At 32.4% G+C, this 17,349-nt stretch overlaps 3 protein-coding genes across 5 annotated transcripts; 1 reads left to right on the plus strand and 2 right to left on the minus strand.

Moving 5' to 3' along the window:
- Positions 1–2,314: 2,314 nt before the first annotated feature.
- LOC113867245 (protein PLASTID MOVEMENT IMPAIRED 2-like) lies at positions 2,315–5,061 on the minus strand. 2 transcript variants are annotated; one of them, XM_027502422.1, is made up of 3 exons: positions 4,879–5,061; positions 4,554–4,709; positions 2,315–4,411 (listed from the first exon to the last, which is right to left on the minus strand). In XM_027502422.1, the coding sequence occupies exons 2-3, from the start codon at positions 4,665–4,667 to the stop codon at positions 2,705–2,707; spliced, it is 1,821 nt and encodes a 606-aa protein (XP_027358223.1). In that variant the 5' UTR covers positions 4,668–4,709; positions 4,879–5,061; the 3' UTR covers positions 2,315–2,704. The 2 variants fall into 2 exon arrangements, with proteins under 2 accessions (XP_027358223.1, XP_027358224.1); XM_027502423.1 differs by having other exon boundaries at positions 2,451–4,411; positions 4,832–4,902.
- A 434-nt stretch (positions 5,062–5,495) lies between these two features.
- LOC113867244 (RAB11-binding protein RELCH homolog) lies at positions 5,496–12,136 on the plus strand. 2 transcript variants are annotated; one of them, XM_027502421.1, is made up of 19 exons: positions 5,568–6,002; positions 6,092–6,291; positions 6,390–6,497; positions 6,630–6,800; positions 6,879–7,445; positions 7,879–7,953; positions 8,026–8,154; positions 8,223–8,297; positions 8,384–8,593; positions 8,811–8,963; positions 9,063–9,274; positions 9,573–9,690; positions 9,785–9,917; positions 9,986–10,187; positions 10,281–10,380; positions 10,469–10,609; positions 10,708–10,831; positions 10,989–11,108; positions 11,597–12,135. In XM_027502421.1, the coding sequence occupies exons 1-19, from the start codon at positions 5,654–5,656 to the stop codon at positions 11,983–11,985; spliced, it is 3,576 nt and encodes a 1,191-aa protein (XP_027358222.1). In that variant the 5' UTR covers positions 5,568–5,653; the 3' UTR covers positions 11,986–12,135. The 2 variants fall into 2 exon arrangements, with proteins under 2 accessions (XP_027358221.1, XP_027358222.1); XM_027502420.1 differs by having other exon boundaries at positions 5,496–6,002; positions 7,879–8,154; positions 11,597–12,136.
- A 1,907-nt stretch (positions 12,137–14,043) lies between these two features.
- LOC113867554 (transcription factor RADIALIS-like) lies at positions 14,044–15,271 on the minus strand. The gene is made up of 2 exons (XM_027502945.1): positions 15,224–15,271; positions 14,044–14,295 (listed from the first exon to the last, which is right to left on the minus strand). Exons 1-2 carry the CDS (start codon positions 15,269–15,271, stop codon positions 14,044–14,046), a joined length of 300 nt encoding a protein of 99 aa, XP_027358746.1.
- Positions 15,272–17,349: the final 2,078 nt, after the last annotated feature.

Consider the following 17,349-nt stretch of genomic DNA (forward strand, 5'->3'; position numbering starts at 1 on the left):
ACCATCCATAATGCAAGCTTTCAGTTTCATAAGACATTTAGTTTTGTTATGTAGTATGAGAACACCAATATGTTAATCTTTGTCCTTGTTTGCTACGCTATGCCAATATGATGGATATACACATGTATTGTAGTGTATAGTTTTGTGTGGTTTCAAATGCTTGCTAGTGGAATTCGTGTGTAAGGCACTCTCACTTGTTAATATTGATAATAGATCTTTTGGTCTGTTTTAGCTTCTAAGATCTGTTTCATATCATAAGATGGTTGTAGAGCAAGGCATTACTTGTCGATTGGGTACTAAGATCTGTTTTACCTCACGAGAAGTTAAGTTTTCCCTTTTTAAGAAGCCCAGCCTGTCCAAGTTTACCAAAATTAGATGAAGACCGTGAATGAAAATTTTCATATTATGCTACTTTTGGAAGTATTTTAAAATTAGCTTCAATATATTTTGTCTTCAATTTTAGCCATTTTTTTAAATAACTTTTATATTTATTTTTGTCCTTGCATTTTTTATAATTTTTTAATTCTTAATATTAATTTGATTCATTAAAATATTGTCACGTGTTTAATTAACTATATCAATATTAGGACTTACAAACAAAAATTTATTCAAAAATTAAAAATTAAAATTAAAATTATTTAGAAAAACTAAAATTAATAATTCTTGTGGATTAAAAATATATTTAAGTTTTAAAAATATTCAACACCTTTTATTAGCAAATTTTGTTTGGCTTGTCCATTATGATATTTTTTAGATGACAAGGTCTTTTTAGGTTTCGTTTCAATAAAGAATTATAAGGTTATTTAAATATTTATGTAATTATATTTTATAATTAAATGCTTCTTCTAATTTTTTTTATAAGAAATAAAATGAAGTAATTTTATCTTAATTATAAATATTAATTATTAAATTTTTTAATAATTTTTATTATAAAATATATATTTGCGAAACAATGACCACATTAATTACACTAAATATTATTAATATTTTTAAAATAAAATTTATAAATTTAATTATTTTTTGTTTTGATGATTTAATTTTTTATTTTATAAATAGATTCGGAAGAAATATTAAATATTTACTCATGTAGTGTTTGAAAAACTGATTGAATTAAAAGGGGTTGAATTAAAAGTGTAAAATAGTTCGATTTAGTTTTTAAGACATTAAAATTATGTAATAAATATATATTGGAAATGGGTTTCTTAGATATGATTAATTATAAAAATTTACTCGTTTATTTTAAAATAATTATGAACAAGATTATTATAGTTAATTGTTTTTTAAAAAACTGCTCTTAGCTGATAAAAATTGTTTCACTAAAATAAATGGAACCATACACATTCTACTTTGTTTTTGACTCGTGTCGTGAGGACCTCACACGTGCTCATGGCTTTATCCAATATTAAACCGATGAGGAATGTTAGGAACAAAAATCGAAAAGAAAAGATTCGTAGATTTTAACTTATCTTTTCTTTCTCTGTTTTTCTTATTCCGTTTCTGTCAACACCGACTTAGATTTTAACTAAAAATTTTCGTTACAAAATAATTAAAACGTAAGAGTAATAAATACTTTTCAACAAATTTTTAAAATTTAATTATTTAACATTAATATAATTATTTTTATTTCTATTTCTATTCATACGTTTGGTTTTCTCGCAACTAGATTTTCTCTAATCTGAATACAGCTTCAAGGAAAGTATATTTTTATCATTTAAAATAAACTTGGAAAAAAAATTTTAAAGTGATGTTATAAACATTTAAAGATTATTTATATTTAAAACTAAAATTTTGTTTTAATAATTTACAGATTAAAGTTAACGGGAATTATTGAGATAGAATTATAATTTAAAAATTAATAGTAAAACTATATTATAATTCTTACCTAAATTTTGCCATTAAGTTCATTGCGTAATTAAGAACAAAGATAAAATATTGCTGCGTAATCATATCAAGGATATAAAGTTAAGTAAATAATAATTATAAAAAAAGATATATATTAAGGGCTCCTCGATGGGCACGAGATTTTGTTATTTGTTTCAATATAATTTTAAATGGAGCAGCTAATGTCTTGAATTGATTTAACTTATTGTATTAGTTAATTTAAGAGTTATAATTTTGTTATATGATAGGTAATTTTTAAATTTAGTTTTGCATCAACGATGATTAAATTTTTAAAGGCACGTTTTTGGTATGAGTTCTTTCCACATATTAATTACAATATTTGGCTAACTCTTCGGCATGCTTTAATTATAATTTTGTACACCATATTACTTATTATCTTTTTTTAACCTATTTTTGTCATATTTTATTTCTCACACCTCAAAAAAGAGACGTGCAATGATAATCACCTATAAGAAAAACCGTATGATATATACATCTCTTGGGTAGGAATGTTTATCAATAAAATAACCTATATGCCATCATTTTTAATGGGACCCCAGATAACTCTAACAAGTAAAGGTATTTATAACCTTTAGATAATGTTTTATGTCAAATTTGGACATCATCATTATGATTATGTTAAAATAAATAAATAAATAAAGAAAAAAACACAGGCATGGAGACAACTATTGACAAAGCTTGAGGCAGCGAGAACATGAGTCCTATAATGTAACTAGCTATATGGCATTTACTGATAGGCATGTTTTATAACAGCCATTTCAATTCATCAACTCCTAACTAATACTTTCCTTTCTCAACTTCATCATAGAAAAGCAGTGTTTCTCTTCCCTCTAAAAAACTTGGTAAAATTTGGGATTACCTTCTTTTTCTTCTTAACAACAAAAGGAAAAGGACTGAGATGACGAGGTGCTGGTGAAGCAGACTTCTGAAACTTTGATCCCCTTGAAGGTGTCATCTTACCATCTGATTTTATGCTCTTTCGAGACATTCCACGCTTCAATTCCCTCGATGGATTCTTTTCCCGTTTCCTTCCCCAATTCTCCAACTCTTCATTACCATTACCAATAACTCTCTTTGAAACCAACTTTTCTTTCCTATAAACCTCCAATTTTCCCTCAGCTATCTTAGTCTTCATCACTGTTTCCCTCTCACTAGCCTTCACAGCTTCAACCCATGCCTTGGCAGCTTCTACTTTTTTATCAGCAATTTCCTTTGCCCCAGCTGCATGATTAGTTAAATACTCATATTCAAACTTTGAGATGGTGATTAAGGAACTGGGCTGTGTTGCTAAACTTCTCTCTTTCATGGCATGCTCACTAAGCCTTCTCAGCTTCTCCAAGGCTAAAACTTCCGATGACTTTAGTGCTTCTAGCTCCAGCATGCTACCTTGCAATCTTTCCTCACTCGTGTCAATCTCTAACAAAGCCTTTTTAACCTCTTCTTTAGTGGCTTTAACCTCTTCATTTGTAAGCTCGTTTTCTTTTTTGGATGCTTCTGCTTCGGACTTGAGCTTATCAAGAGTGTATGATAAATTAGTGACTATGGATTTGACCTTTTCCTCAGCAGCAGATAGAGCTTCTAATTTAGATTTTGCTCTCAAAAGCTTGGAACTCAGGCTTCGAACTTTAGAACTAGCTTTTGATTCCGCATTCTTTGAATTAACCGTGCTAGTATTCACATGCTTCAGCTCATTTCTTATGGCATCCATAGAGGCCATAAACTGAAAACCTTTCTCTCTAATCAAAGCTAAATCTTTCTTTGCTGTTTCTATTTGTTCTTTTATTGTCTGTAACACAGTAACATCTTCCACACGGTCCATGCTCTCATTTCTTTCAACTCGTTTCTCCATTTTCTTAACCAACTGCAATTCATTCTTCAACATATAAATATCATACATTGTCATAGCCAATTTCGTTTCAAGCTCTTTTGACTCATCTGTCTCTCTAGTGGCCTCCTCCAACTTCTTCCTTGTGCTTTCTAGTTTGAATGAAAATTCCTTTGCTTCCTTTTCTCTCCGAGCTTTAGTGTCTCTCAGTTCTTTCAAAGCGTCCATCCTCGCCAATTCAACTACCACTTGTTCTTCACTGGCTTCCTCAATCTCCTTCCTCAGTTCTTGTGCAACTCTTGTGCATGACAGCATGCTTGATCTTGATGCTTCAATTTCCTTCTCAGCTCGCTGTTTCTCTTCCAAAACCGAAGCCACATCAAGCTTAAGTTCGAACAATTCCCGTTTAGCATAGTCCAATTCTATCATCACTTCTGAATACTCATTATCATCATTCCTTCTTACCTTCCCAAACTTCTTCAGTGATGTTATATCATGCATTCGGGCTTTTGCTTTGTAGCTAGATTCCCCAATCATAGAAAATAGATCTTTCACTGTCTTGTAAGCATTAGAAAGTTCAGTTTCTGCTTCAGCTTTCTTAGATTCTGCTGCCAGGGTGCTCTCTTCGTACCTGCCAATTTCCCTTCTTGCTCTGTGGAGTTCTTTTGCTTTTGAAGAGTCCTTCTGAGCAACATTTTTGTTGAAAATATCGTTACAAATGAAAAAACTTTCTATTTTTTATTCTTTAATTAGCAAAATATACAAAAGAGATTTAGTAGGAAAAATGGCATAAACTGCAGGTAGATGAAAGTTAAAGGGCACATACCATTGACAAATCTTTTTTCAGCGAATGACTATTAACGTCTGCAATCTTGTTGCCGAATAAGTTAACAGGGGCTTTAACCAATCCAATTCTTGGTGTGTTCTCCGAGCCAACCATATTTATAAATAAATATATCCTAATTTTTCTTGCTGGAAACCACTGGAAATGAAAGAACTTAAGGTTTAATTCTTCAGATATATAAATATATAACTTAACATAATAAGAACTGTACACTTTTAGTTTATTCTAAAACAATAGAGTCACTTTGAAGGGAGCTTAACTAGATATAGGAAAACCGCATGAAGGGTTCAAACGGCTTTTAGTTTACCTGAGAGAGATTGGTGTTGGAGATAGGTTGTTCAGAAATCAAAACAGGGTATAAGAGAAAGTTTGTGGTTGAGAATTGTAACAAGCCTAAAGGGTTGAGAACAGGAACAGGGTGAAGGAGGTCCACATGACTGGTTCATGTTTAACATGTCCCACTATAACAGCTTTCAGATTTCTCTTCTTCAATATTTTGTTCAGTTGTTCTCAAGTTTATACTTTATTCCATTCGTGATTGGACCAAACAATTCAATTATCATTTTCACTGTTTGTCTGCTTCGTTTTCTTCATTGCAAATATGGCAACCATGTTTTTTTAATTTATGATATTATTTAAAATAGTTTAGAGAAATTACTAAATTCTAACGTTTGCGTTTATTAGTTTTGGCTGCAATGAGCCAAGCTCGCTCGAGACAAATTATATTTGTTCTCTACTGTGTCCAAATGTCCAATGCAAGGTGGTAACCTCATGATTTTTGGAAGTTCTTACAATTCCATCTTAATCTTGTGAATAGGATGGCAACAGAAAACTTTGTCTTCAAGTAAAAGGATTGTATGAATTGTTGAACTTGTGGTACGTGTAATCCACAAATCAAATACTTTAAAGCGGAAATAAAAAGGTGAATAAATAATTGATTTTTTTTTTTTTTTAAGAAAAAAGGGATGAAAATGGTTGAGTGGCGCAGCGAGGGAGAAGCGAAAAGCGCGGAATTCCAATGAAAAAAGGGGAAGAGGTGGGTTGAAGATGAAGTGGGAAGGGGTAAGAAACAGAAGGGAAGAATGGAGGTGGAGCGTTCATCGCTGTGCAATTGCGTTGTGAACTTTCTGTTGGAAGAGAACTACATTCTGACCGCATTTGAGCTTCTCCACGAGCTTCTCGACGATGGTCGTCACGACCAAGCCATTCGCCTTCAACAATACTTCTCCGATCCCTCTCGCTTCCCTCCCAACCAAATCTCTCGCCTCAACTCTCTCCCAACTGCCGATCCTCAAACTCTCCTTCAACTCAAACTCCAAGCCGAACACAAGTTAGCCATCACCGATTACCAACTGCGTTTGGCTCAGGAAGACATCTCCACGTTCAAATCTCAATTGCAAACCAATACTCAACGCCCTAATCAACAACACGGTCCACTATCCATTCTCTTTTTAATTCAAATTTTAATAATTCCAAATTTTCAATGCCACATTTCGATTCATCTTTATCTATATATGCAGCTGCACCGTCCGTTGGAGAAGTTTCGCAGCAACAAGATCAGAATAATAACAATAACAACAATGATAATGCTAATGCTTCATTAACCGCTTCTGCTTTGGGTCCGCTAAAGGATACCGAGCGTCGCGATCTTAATTGTGCTGTGAAGGAATATTTGCTTATAGCTGGTTACCGTCTTACTGCAATGACATTTTATGAAGAGGTAACAAGTAGCAACTGTATTCTATGAGGTGCAGTTTTGTAGTGTAATTATAACTAGTTACGCTGGTAATGCTTAATTTGCAATAGCTGTTCCTTTAGGTTACAGACCAGAACTTGGACGTTAGGCAGAGTTCGGACTCATTAATACCAGATGCCTTGCGTCAATATTATTATCATTTTCGTTCATCAACTTCAGAGGGGGCTGAGGTGATTATTTAATCCATGCTGTATGCAAGTTGTTCTTTAAATACTAGTAGTTCTACCTAAAGAATGCTGATAAATGGCCCCACTGGTTGTTTACTATTTTAATGTCTTACCAATACATGTATAAATATGCAGGGAAAAATTGCCATAGTTCTAGAAAATGAAACATTGCTCAAGGAAAATCAGAGGCTGAATCATGAAAAGGAGAGCTTGTTGAAGGACAAAGATTTGGCAGATGGTCAAATAGGAGCATTAACTAAATCCTTGGAGGCTCTGCAGAAAGATCTTAAACACAAAGAAAACCAGGTAGTTCCCACTTACTTCTATGAGAAGCTGTTCAACAATACTCATATTTCTATTATGAATACTAATATTAACTTTTAGGTGCAAGTTCTAAAGCAGTCCTTGGAGAATCAAGGAAAAGATCTCCATGCTAGCAGAGCTGAGATCAGTAAGCTGAAACTGTATATTGGAGGATCTGGTTCTGGAAAGAATCTGATTGTTAGTGATGTCTACAATTTTCAACCTGAGTCTTTAGATAAATACAAGGAAGAAATTAAGAAATTGCAAATGGAGATTGAATGGTTGAAGAGAAGGAATAGAGGAGTTCCTGAATCTAGAAATTTTGTTAGTTCTGAAAATGAAACTATGCAAATAGAAGACAAAGTGATTGAGATTCATGAGGACCAAGGTGCAATCTCTTACCCTGTTGATGCAGCCTTGGATGTCATAGGCAAGGAAGATACTCAATCCCCAGTTTTACAAACTCTTGACGAATATGCTGATAAACACGAAGATCCACTGGATGCATTATTTAATCCTGCAACTGGAAACACTGCTTTTGAAAAAATTGAAAATGTCTCTGAACAAAATATTGACAAGCAAGAAAGGGATAGCAAGTTAAACCCAAAATCAGACAATGTAAACTATGAAGCAATATCTGAGAAGATGGCAAGTCCATTCTACTTTTGCTTTGGGAAATCCTCAAATATCATTACTTTTTGTTTGGTTTCTAATTGTCTAGCTTTGACTTTTTCACGTCATCATCCAATTATTTTTGCAGCACTCGTCAGAGTTTGGTTATGATAACATGTCAAATTCTTCTAATGATATGGTAAAACTTGTTTAGATGTCACATTTACAGTGGATACACATTAAACATTCTCTGACTTTAGTGAAATTGAATGGTCAGAACTTGTTCTTGTCTTAAAAATGATACATTAGCCGTACCTGTCATGGTCTCTATTGCCAGTAATGCAGTGCTTATATAAACATAGAGAGAAAAAATCTTCCCGTCCTTGAAAGGAAACACTGAAAGTAAGAACAACCATTGAGGCAATAAAATTTTTATTTTAGGTTCTTATATATTCTTATGCTTTGACAGGGATTAGGAACCATTCAGATAGTAGCAGACGCTTTGCCTAAAATTGTTCCTTATGTCTTGATCAACCATCGTGAGGTTTGCTACTCTAATTTTATTTACACTTATGCAATCTTCAACATATGTTGCATTAGTGTTGTTTGGTTGCAGGAACTGCTTCCTATATTGATGTGTGCAATTGAGCACCACCCGGACAGCAGGACTCGGGATTCTTTGACCCATACATTATTTAACTTAATCAAGCGTCCGGATGAACAACAGAGACGAATAATAATGGATGTAAGTTATATTGGTTTCTTAAGTTTGTTTAAGGACTCTGGTCTCCAATGCAACTTTTATCATTTCAGGCGTGTGTCAGCCTTGCAAAGAATGTTGGAGAGATGAGAACAGAAACAGAATTGCTTCCTCAATGTTGGGAACAAGTATATTATGGCCTTAATTTTGAACTTGCTATTTTCCATTCTCCCTAGGAACCTGGTTTTCAATCTTTTTGTGATATGGATTTTAGATAAATCATATGTACGAGGAACGTAGACTGCTCGTTGCTCAATCATGTGGAGAGCTTGCAGAATTTGTCCGGCCTGAGATTCGCGATTCTCTTATCTTATCAATTGTGCAGCAACTAATAGAAGATTCTGCCACTATTGTTCGTGAGGCTGCGGCTCATAATTTGGCTATGCTGCTTCCACTTTTTCAAAACATGGATAAATATTTCAAGGTCAGCCTCACTATATATGCTTCGAGGCAATCATGGAGAAGATTTCTGACTTGAAAGAATTGGCTGAAATGTAAGCTCTGCAACAGGTTGACGGGACAGTCTAGGGAACGGAGCCTTTTCCCCTTATCATACATAATATGAATATGATGAGTTTTAAAGAAAAAATAAGGAATAGAGATAAAGAGTTGCTCCAATTCTTTGTTTTATTTGTTGTTAGGTGGAGGAGTTAATGTTCCAATTGATATGTGATCCCTCAGGAGTGGTGGTCGAAACTACTCTCAAGGAATTGATTCCTGCAGTTATAAAGTGGGGAAACAAATTAGACCAAGTTCTGAAAGTTTTACTCTCTCATATTTTGAGCTCTGCTCAGGTCTTTATTTTCCTTTATGTTAACTGTGTCCTTTGTGACTAAGAGCTTAATCCTTTTTGGCAATTATATCTGAGTTGAATTTTGTCCACCGCATTGCAGCATTGTCCACCTCTTTCTGTAATTGAAGGGTGTATAGAGTCACATCTACATGTACTGGGTGAAAGAGAGCGCTGGAATATAGATAATCTTTTGAGAATACTAGTGGAATTGCTTCCTTTGGTGTACCAGAAAGCGATTGAGACATGCCCCTTTTCATCCTCAGTAGAAACTACCCAAGTGTTTTCTACCACATTGCTTGAACTGTATGCAAGGTAAGGTTGGCACAAAATGTTCACTTTGAAAGAATAAAATTAGGACCTGTAAAAGAATTGATACAATTGACCTTTGGGTCTTGAATGTTACACCATCCATGAGTTCCTGTTTGGAAGATAAGGGAAAGAGGAGAAAGTGAATGGATGAATAGGTCAGGTTTTGTGTCCAGAACCCATTAGCTTTGAATGCTTGACACTTTGTTTATGCGTTGTAGACATGCATGAGCAGAAACTCATACTGTTTTTTACTGCACAATAAAAAATGCTGCTGATCTTGAATGGTTTCTACTTTTGCTAGGGGACATGTTGAATGGGATGCATTTGAATGGATGCATGTTGAGTGCTTTCCCAAATTGATACAACTGGCTTGCTTGTTACCATGGAAAGAAGATAATTTACGGAGCCGAATTTCCAAGGTCACTTGTATATCCCTTCAGTTTTTTTCACTTTCTTTTGTATGTTGTGTAGCATAAGAGACAGTAATTTCTGATCAAAGTTATGTACTTGCAGTTTCTATTATCTGTTTCTAAAAGGTTTGGGGATTCCTACATGACATGCATCATGCTACCTGTATTTTTAACAGCAGTTGGGGATGATGCCAATTTGACATTCTTTCCTAGTGCCATTCATTCAAGAATTAAAGGTAACGGTTCTTCAATTAGTCTGTGAAATTTTTACACGATTGCTTTATGTTTGACAGTTTTCTTGTAGGTTTGAGACCAAGATCTGTTGTTGCGGAGAAGCTCTCTACATTGTGTGTCCTACCGCTTCTTTTGGCTGGTATTTTGAGTGCTCCAGGAAAACGCAAACAATTAGAAGAATATTTAAGAAAGCTGCTACTGGAAGACAATTCGAAAGAGAATCTGTCTACAAAGCATACTACTGAGATCATTAATGCTGTTCGCTTCATTTGGTTTGTATATCGCACCTATATTATTTCTTATATTTTTAAAATTGATAGTAGTATTTTTAGCAATTTGAGTCACTAGCTTTCTTTATGATGCAGCATATATGAAGAAAACCATAGTATGATATTCAATATACTGTGGGAAATGGTTGTTAGCTCTAATGCGAAAATAAGCGCTGCCCAGCTCATAAAAGTTATTGTAAGCTTACTATTTCTTTCTTTTTTCTGTTTCTTCTAGTTAGATCTCATATGAATGCCAAAGCTGACATAGAGGTCTTCAATAATAGGTGCCATACATTGACGCAAAGGTTGCTTCAACTCATGTTTTGCCTGCCTTAGTTACTCTTGGATCTGACCAAAACGTCAATGTGAAGTGTGCCAGCATTGATGCATTTGGTGCCGTGGCTCAACACTTAAAAAATGAGATGGTATCTGTTGCTAGTATTATATATATCCCTGGTTCTTGTTGATATAAAGTTGATGCTGCTACGCATTTCAAACTCCTGACCAAATATGATATCTGCAGATAGTTGACAAGATACGTGCTCAAATGAGTGCTTTTCTTGAAGATGGATCCCATGAAGCTACTATTGCCGTCATTCATGCATTGGTCGTTGCAGTACCGCATACAACAGAAAAGCTCAGAGATTATATCCTTAATTAACATTTTTTTTTTTGTGGAAAGGAAAATGTTTAGAAACGTGTCGCGTGTCCTGACGTTATCACTCATTTTCTTAGCCATTTGCATTTTCTTTTGGCTTTCTAGGTTTCTTAAATTGTGCCGTTTGTTTCTTAACCTTGATGTACATCTTTTATCCAAGATTTCTCAACTTACAGCCGTTACTACTACTGCTTCAAGTGATTTGACGCGTCGGCAAGAAAGAGCCAATGTATTTTGTGAGGCAATTCGTGCTCTGGATGCTACAGGTATGCTCCTAATGTAATATTACCCTTGTCTTTTCACACCCTTCTCAAGGTAATTTTCTAGTAATCAAGTCAAGGGGTAACAATACTATTATTAATATCACACGGATGCAGCCTTAGCGAGGTCCCCTTGAAATCTTTTACCATTTTTTTTCTTGGCTATTCGGGTAAGAATTTAATTGCTATCAACCGTACACCTAAGAAAGCTTTTTTTCTTTTCCATGGTTAGAGACACGGGGTGTCCCGTGCCCAAGATTAATACCCCCTTTACATTGATGCTTAATAATATATTAACATATTATATATTTTTAATTAATAAGAGAATGAGATGATAATCAACAGTGATATTTATTATATTAGCAGATTAAGTGCTACCCTGACCGTGCATACCAAATTACTCTTCAAGCAATGCTTCAGAAATCAACCTTGAATACTAATATTATGGCATTCCTGATTTAGCAAGTATTATTAATTCCATGCTTATGTTACAGATCTTCCTGCAAATAGTGTTCGGGACTTCCTCTTGCCTGCAGTACAGAACATTCTAAAAGACGTGGATGCACTGGATCCAGCACACAAAGAAGCCCTTGAAATTATTTTGAAGGAAAGATCAGGGGCGAGCATTGGGGGTTTAAGTAAGTCAATGAGTTCTCATCTTGGGATCGCATCATCACTATCAGTCAGTAACTTCTTTGGTGAGGGTGGCTTGCTGGGCAAGAAAGACAACACAGAAGGACGAGCAGAAAGAGTTGTGTCACCGGGGAATGTTACATCACAACCAGCAGCAGAGGACACTAGATTCAGGCGTATCATGCTTGGACATTTCAGCGAGATACTTCGGACTAAGGGAAAATCCCCAGACGAAACTAACAACCAATAAGATGCAACATTCCTGCCTTACATCCAATTTTTTTAACAAGTCTTGTATCCCAAATACACCTGTTCTTTCTGTAATGAAAATTTCAATCCTTTTTATAGTGATTCTTTTGTGTAAGAGTTTAAAATTTTGATAAAATGGCTTTTCTTTTTGGCAGTTTTGTTCAACTTTTCTCCTAATATAATTTACTATTTTATTTACAAACCCAATTTTTTAGTTTATTATATTTTTTACACTGATTAAGCACAATTAAATTATTATTATCATTAGGTTTATAGAATTATTATTAATGGATTAGAAATAAATTACCATAATATGAAAATTTGTTGCTGGCATGTAATATGTAATTTTCATCAATACTTCAGTTAATTTGATTTTTAAATCTTTTAAAAATAAATGGTTTTAATTTTTATTATTAAGTGTTAAGTTAATTACGAGTGATTGTATTTTAATCATTGTTTAAATATAATTTTTGTTTTTATAAAAATTTTAAAATTTGGTTTCAGTTTCTATAATTTGTTTGATTTGAGTTTTTTTTTTTTTCTTATTTGATTACCATAAGTCACATAGTAGATGCGTTTATTATTAAAGATTTTTAGCACTTAAATATAGTAGATGCGTTTATTATTAAAGATTTTTATAAAAATAAATAATTTTGATTCTTAATATTAAATTACTTTTGTTAATATTAAATTAAATAATTACAATAAAGTCACAAAGAATTAAGAGGATGAATATATATAACAGTAACTATAATATGAATTACATTGATGATTTAAATTATAATTAACCAACGTAGCATCTACTTAATAGCAGGGTTATAGTTATCCACTTTTAAAAGAACAGGGAATCCAAACCAAATAAAAATATCTCTAGAGACTGAAACTAAATTTTAATATATTTATAACAGACCAAACACATATTTAGCTAATAATTAAGATGCAACGATTTGAGTTTGATTATTGTTAATTAACACAATATTTAACAAAAAATATTTAATAGTAGATACTAAAATAATTTATTTTTAAAGATAATAAATGTAAACCTAATAAAAATCTTCAAAGAACAAAAAATAAATTAAAAATATTTATAGAAGCTAAAAATTCATTTAAATTTTGTTAGTATAATGCATCATTATTTATATTAATTTATTTTTAACAAAAAATTGACCAATAAAATAAACCAAATTTTTAATTTTTTATATTAATAATTTTTTATTTTTCTCCATCACACCACTCATTCTATCACTTTATTTTATTTCGTTAAATTATTAAAAAAATTATCCATTTTTTCAAAAATAACATCATTCTTGTTAAAAAAAATGTGAGTATATTCTTATGTTTGTTTTATTTGCTAGGTTTATCATTTAAGTATAAGTAACTTTGTTTTTTCGGCATGTCATTCTGGCAGCATAAAATAATTATAAAAATATGTTCAGAAAAAAAAAACATTTTATAAGTTATTAAAATATTTTAATTTCTGCCGCTTGTTTTAGGATAATATTTTAATTTTTTTTGTAATCAATTTAACTCACCAAAAAATTAATGCGAAAAAAAGGTGAAAATGTAGTACTGTTATGATAAACTTCAGACAGTATCCACGATTGCAAACGACGGGTAGAAACATATGCATACATGATTTCTTTACTGAATTGCTCATAAGAAATTGGATTCATAAGACAAAATTAATGCACTGTGCTACAGATATATAGCATAACATTTAGCACCACTTGCTTCATATTAATTATTTAGATATTGGATGCTTTATATCAGTAGACGGCAATTAACTTTAAGCTAAATATTGATAAATACAACCACCATATTCACTATTTCTATTGTTACAGAACCCCATTTCCACATTATTTTTTCAAGGTAATAAAATACAAAGATATATACTTTCTAATACACAAATTTTTTTTGCCTTAAATAACTATTGGCATAAAAAAAAGTATCAATATAAATGTTACATATAAAACATTTGGATATAGATTGAGATATATAAGGGTAGCTAGTATTTTGTGGTGATTAGTTTGGGATATGAGTGTGGGAAATAGTAGAGATATCATGCGCCATCTTTGGGATTCCTGTAAGTGGGAAAGGGCACTTGGCCTGACTCAATACGCTTGATGTCCTCTACAAGGAGATCATAGTGCCCCTTCACTTCTTCTGGGGTTTTTCCACCAACAGCCCTAGCAATATTCCACCAACGTTCAGGGGTGTCCTTGTCATAAATAGCAAGTGCTCTTTCAAACGCTTTGTTATCTTGAGCTGTCCATGCACTACCCGATGAAGACATTGAATTGATCAGATGATGCTAACCAAATAAATGAAATGGTGAGAAAATTGATGAGCTAGCTATGTTATGCATGCAGCATAGTGGCACTTCTTGCTCATTTTATAGGCACAACATCACGAAGAAAGCCCTAGAATAGAGGAGGGACCAACTATAAGAATAGCCAGATTCGAGAATCAGTATCTTCAACAAGTAACACAGTGCATTCATCAATATACATTGAAGTTAACAAGATTATCCCCTTTACTTTTTTCTGAAAGTATCAAGTACAAAATTCTATACAAATCTTGACCCTCAAAAATGTTTTTCTTTTATTTATACTGTAAAAAAAAGTGACCAACTCAGTAGCCCTGGACCATTATATTCATGCAATTTTTTGCTTGTACGTACCTACAAATAAGCCCACTGTGATCTAGTATTGTAGGTGTACTATATATGTTCTGAATCCTGAGCAACGTCATCGAATCCTACATGGCTAGATGTGTCCATATAAATTATAGTTTCTATGCCATCTTCATATATATAATTTGTCGTTTCCTGCTACAACATTATATAAAAGTGCCTATTTACCTAGATTTCTTCTTTATATAGTATGCATTTCCTTTATCTTTTGTGTACACCGCTAACTTTTGCATGTTATGCATATAGGGACTGTGACTTGTTGGAGTCATGACGTAGCATCCTTATCTTTCCCATATGATTAGGATAGTCTCCTTATGACTAGCATCAACTAGTTTGTGTTGGATCTATGCTTTTAACCAAAAGCAAAACTAATATTCGTTCGATTTTAGTTGGAAAAGGAGAGCTTACAAGCAACTTCTAAGTATTTATGTTTTGAATGAGACCATTTATTTCAAGATTGATCGAGCATCATGTTTTAGAGGGCGGTGATGGTGTGACATCAAGGCTTTAGAGTAGCAACTTGGAGAAATTGGATAGCACTATATACAACAGCTTTGCCAATATCTTGCAAGTAGACCTCAGTATATACTGTCATTGCACAAAAACCAAAACCATTGGTAAATAATATTGAGTTTTATATTATTTATACAATATTTTTTTTATAACATTATTTTTCTTTCTATATCTCCTCGTTATATATATCAAGTATTTTATCGAATATTTTCTTTCTGTTCTCTTTTTATTTTTTTAAAATTATACGAAAAATTACATTTATTTATTATGCAAATATAGTATATCATATTATATGGAGTGGGTCCTCATCTTATACAATAGTTGATACTTGGGAATTTTGAATATATATAAAGTCTACAATAATTGTCTTAAAATCTTTTATAAAATTGCTGTGATGATAAGGGAACTTACTCTTTCACATTACGAATATTAATTTTCGTTATTCCAAGAACTTTGTAAATAATTATAGTCTCTTTGTAAGTTGCAGCAACCGTGGTCCTTGTCGGTACAATAAATGTATACGGATTCTTCCACCTTTATTGGAAAATCCTTTTCGATGTCCTTGACTATACCTTTAGCTCATAAAGCTGGGTAATTAATTGGACACCAGCCTGTGAAAGAGTAATTGTATTTAAACAATTACTTAGTTGATTGCTGATACTCTAAACGTGAATCAATTTAAGGGGGTTTAATCAAATTAAGTCTTTTCTTTCTACATTATTACAGAGCACAGAACCTAGAATTTTAAAACATTAGATGGGACAAGTAGACGAATCCAGCATGTAGATTGGTCCTAAAGCAGCTGCAGAAGCACAGAGATATTTCGGAAAAGGAATAACTGCTTTTTAATGCACTAGTTGAAATAAAAATGGTAGATGGAGGATTTTCTATTTTTATCTTCTAAAGAAACTCCCTTATATCCTTGTAATTATTTAGAAGGATTAATAAGAAAATCATTAAGAAGATAAGTAAATTTTAACCAATAAAGGTGTGTTACAAAATATATTCTTGATACTCCTCTTAATTTTAAAAATTCAACTGCTTACTAATTTGATAAGGCTCTTTGGTTACAGGTGAACTAGGTTAAACCATATTAAAAAAAAAGAATTAATTGAATAAGGTCATAAAAAAGATATATTGGATTAATTCCAATGATGCATACACACACATGCAAAATATATAAAATTGTTATGTTATAATTTTAACGCAGGCATTAAAACAGACTATATTTCTGTCTCTGTTCACACAGTCTATTTCTGCGGTTAAAAGCACAAACAATAAAGGCGCTAACATAAATTACTAGACAATTCTGAGCAGGTAGAGCTGCAGACAAAGCTAATCTTATCTGCAATTTCACACTTATAACTGCAGACTATATATATGTATAATCAATAATCTATTCTAAATGAATTTAGATATGATGTTCACCTCCAATGCATCCTAATTATGTTTTATAACTTATATATTTTGTAGATACAAGTTAAGGTTTATAATTTTATAAAGAACGTTATATGATCAAATTTATTTGAATTATAAGATATAATTATATGTATTTAATGAAAACAAACTTATAGCCTTTTTAAAAAGATATAATATTGGGGGTGGGTTGAAATAAATCAACATCGCATCTTTCTTTTAGCTCTTCTCACCACTTCATATGCATAGCAATGTGGGACAAATCTTGACTAACATTCACATAGGAGAATATAATCGCATTGATGATAGATATGCAAACAACTCAAATGAAATTAAAAGCGACGTAGAATCAAACTTTATTTGAAGAAACATTAGTAATTATGCGAGTAATGATTTTTAATGGATAAAACCAACAAGCACTTCGAATTTTTTGCTGTACTGCTAACTTATTGAATAAACTCAAATGTCAATTTTAATAATTTTAATTCAGCAATTTTTTTAAGAATATAAGGTCAAAAGTTTAGGTCAAGAATCAACAGTTATTTTGATATAGTGACTATAATGGGTTTTAATTGTAGTTTATGACTATTAATAGAATTTAAGCCTTTCAGCCTATAAATAGATCATAGTATTATTTGACAAAAGGTGTGAGATATATAGAAATATTTTTTCATCTCTATCGATCTTCAATTCTACAATTTGATATCAAGAGCTGATGGTGAGTGTGACTAATAATATGTTGTT

The sequence above is a fragment of the Abrus precatorius genome, unplaced genomic scaffold, assembly GCF_003935025.1.
Source record: "Abrus precatorius isolate BTA unplaced genomic scaffold, Abrus_2018 Scaffold5, whole genome shotgun sequence".
NCBI classification, from domain to species: Eukaryota; Viridiplantae; Streptophyta; class Magnoliopsida; order Fabales; family Fabaceae; genus Abrus; species Abrus precatorius.

What these genes read in the sequence shown, in the direction of transcription:
- LOC113867245 (XM_027502422.1), bottom strand. Translation starts at nt 4,667, where the DNA reads ATGGTTGGCTCGGAGAACACACCAAGAATTGGATTGGTTAAAGCCCCT. An exon ending in TGAAAAAAGATTTGTCAATG is followed by an intron (nt 4,412 to 4,553) that starts GTATGTGCCCTT and finishes AATGTTGCTCAG; the next exon opens with AAGGACTCTTCAAAAGCAAA.
- LOC113867244 (XM_027502420.1), top strand. Translation starts at nt 5,654, where the DNA reads ATGGAGGTGGAGCGTTCATCGCTGTGCAATTGCGTTGTGAACTTTCTG. An exon ending in CAATGACATTTTATGAAGAG is followed by an intron (nt 6,292 to 6,389) that starts GTAACAAGTAGC and finishes CTGTTCCTTTAG; the next exon opens with GTTACAGACCAGAACTTGGA. An exon ending in AACACTTAAAAAATGAGATG is followed by an intron (nt 10,610 to 10,707) that starts GTATCTGTTGCT and finishes TGATATCTGCAG; the next exon opens with ATAGTTGACAAGATACGTGC.
- LOC113867554 (XM_027502945.1), bottom strand. Translation starts at nt 15,271, where the DNA reads ATGACAGTATATACTGAGGTCTACTTGCAAGATATTGGCAAAGCTGTT. An exon ending in AAGATATTGGCAAAGCTGTT is followed by an intron (nt 14,296 to 15,223) that starts GTATATAGTGCT and finishes TTATTTGGTTAG; the next exon opens with CATCATCTGATCAATTCAAT.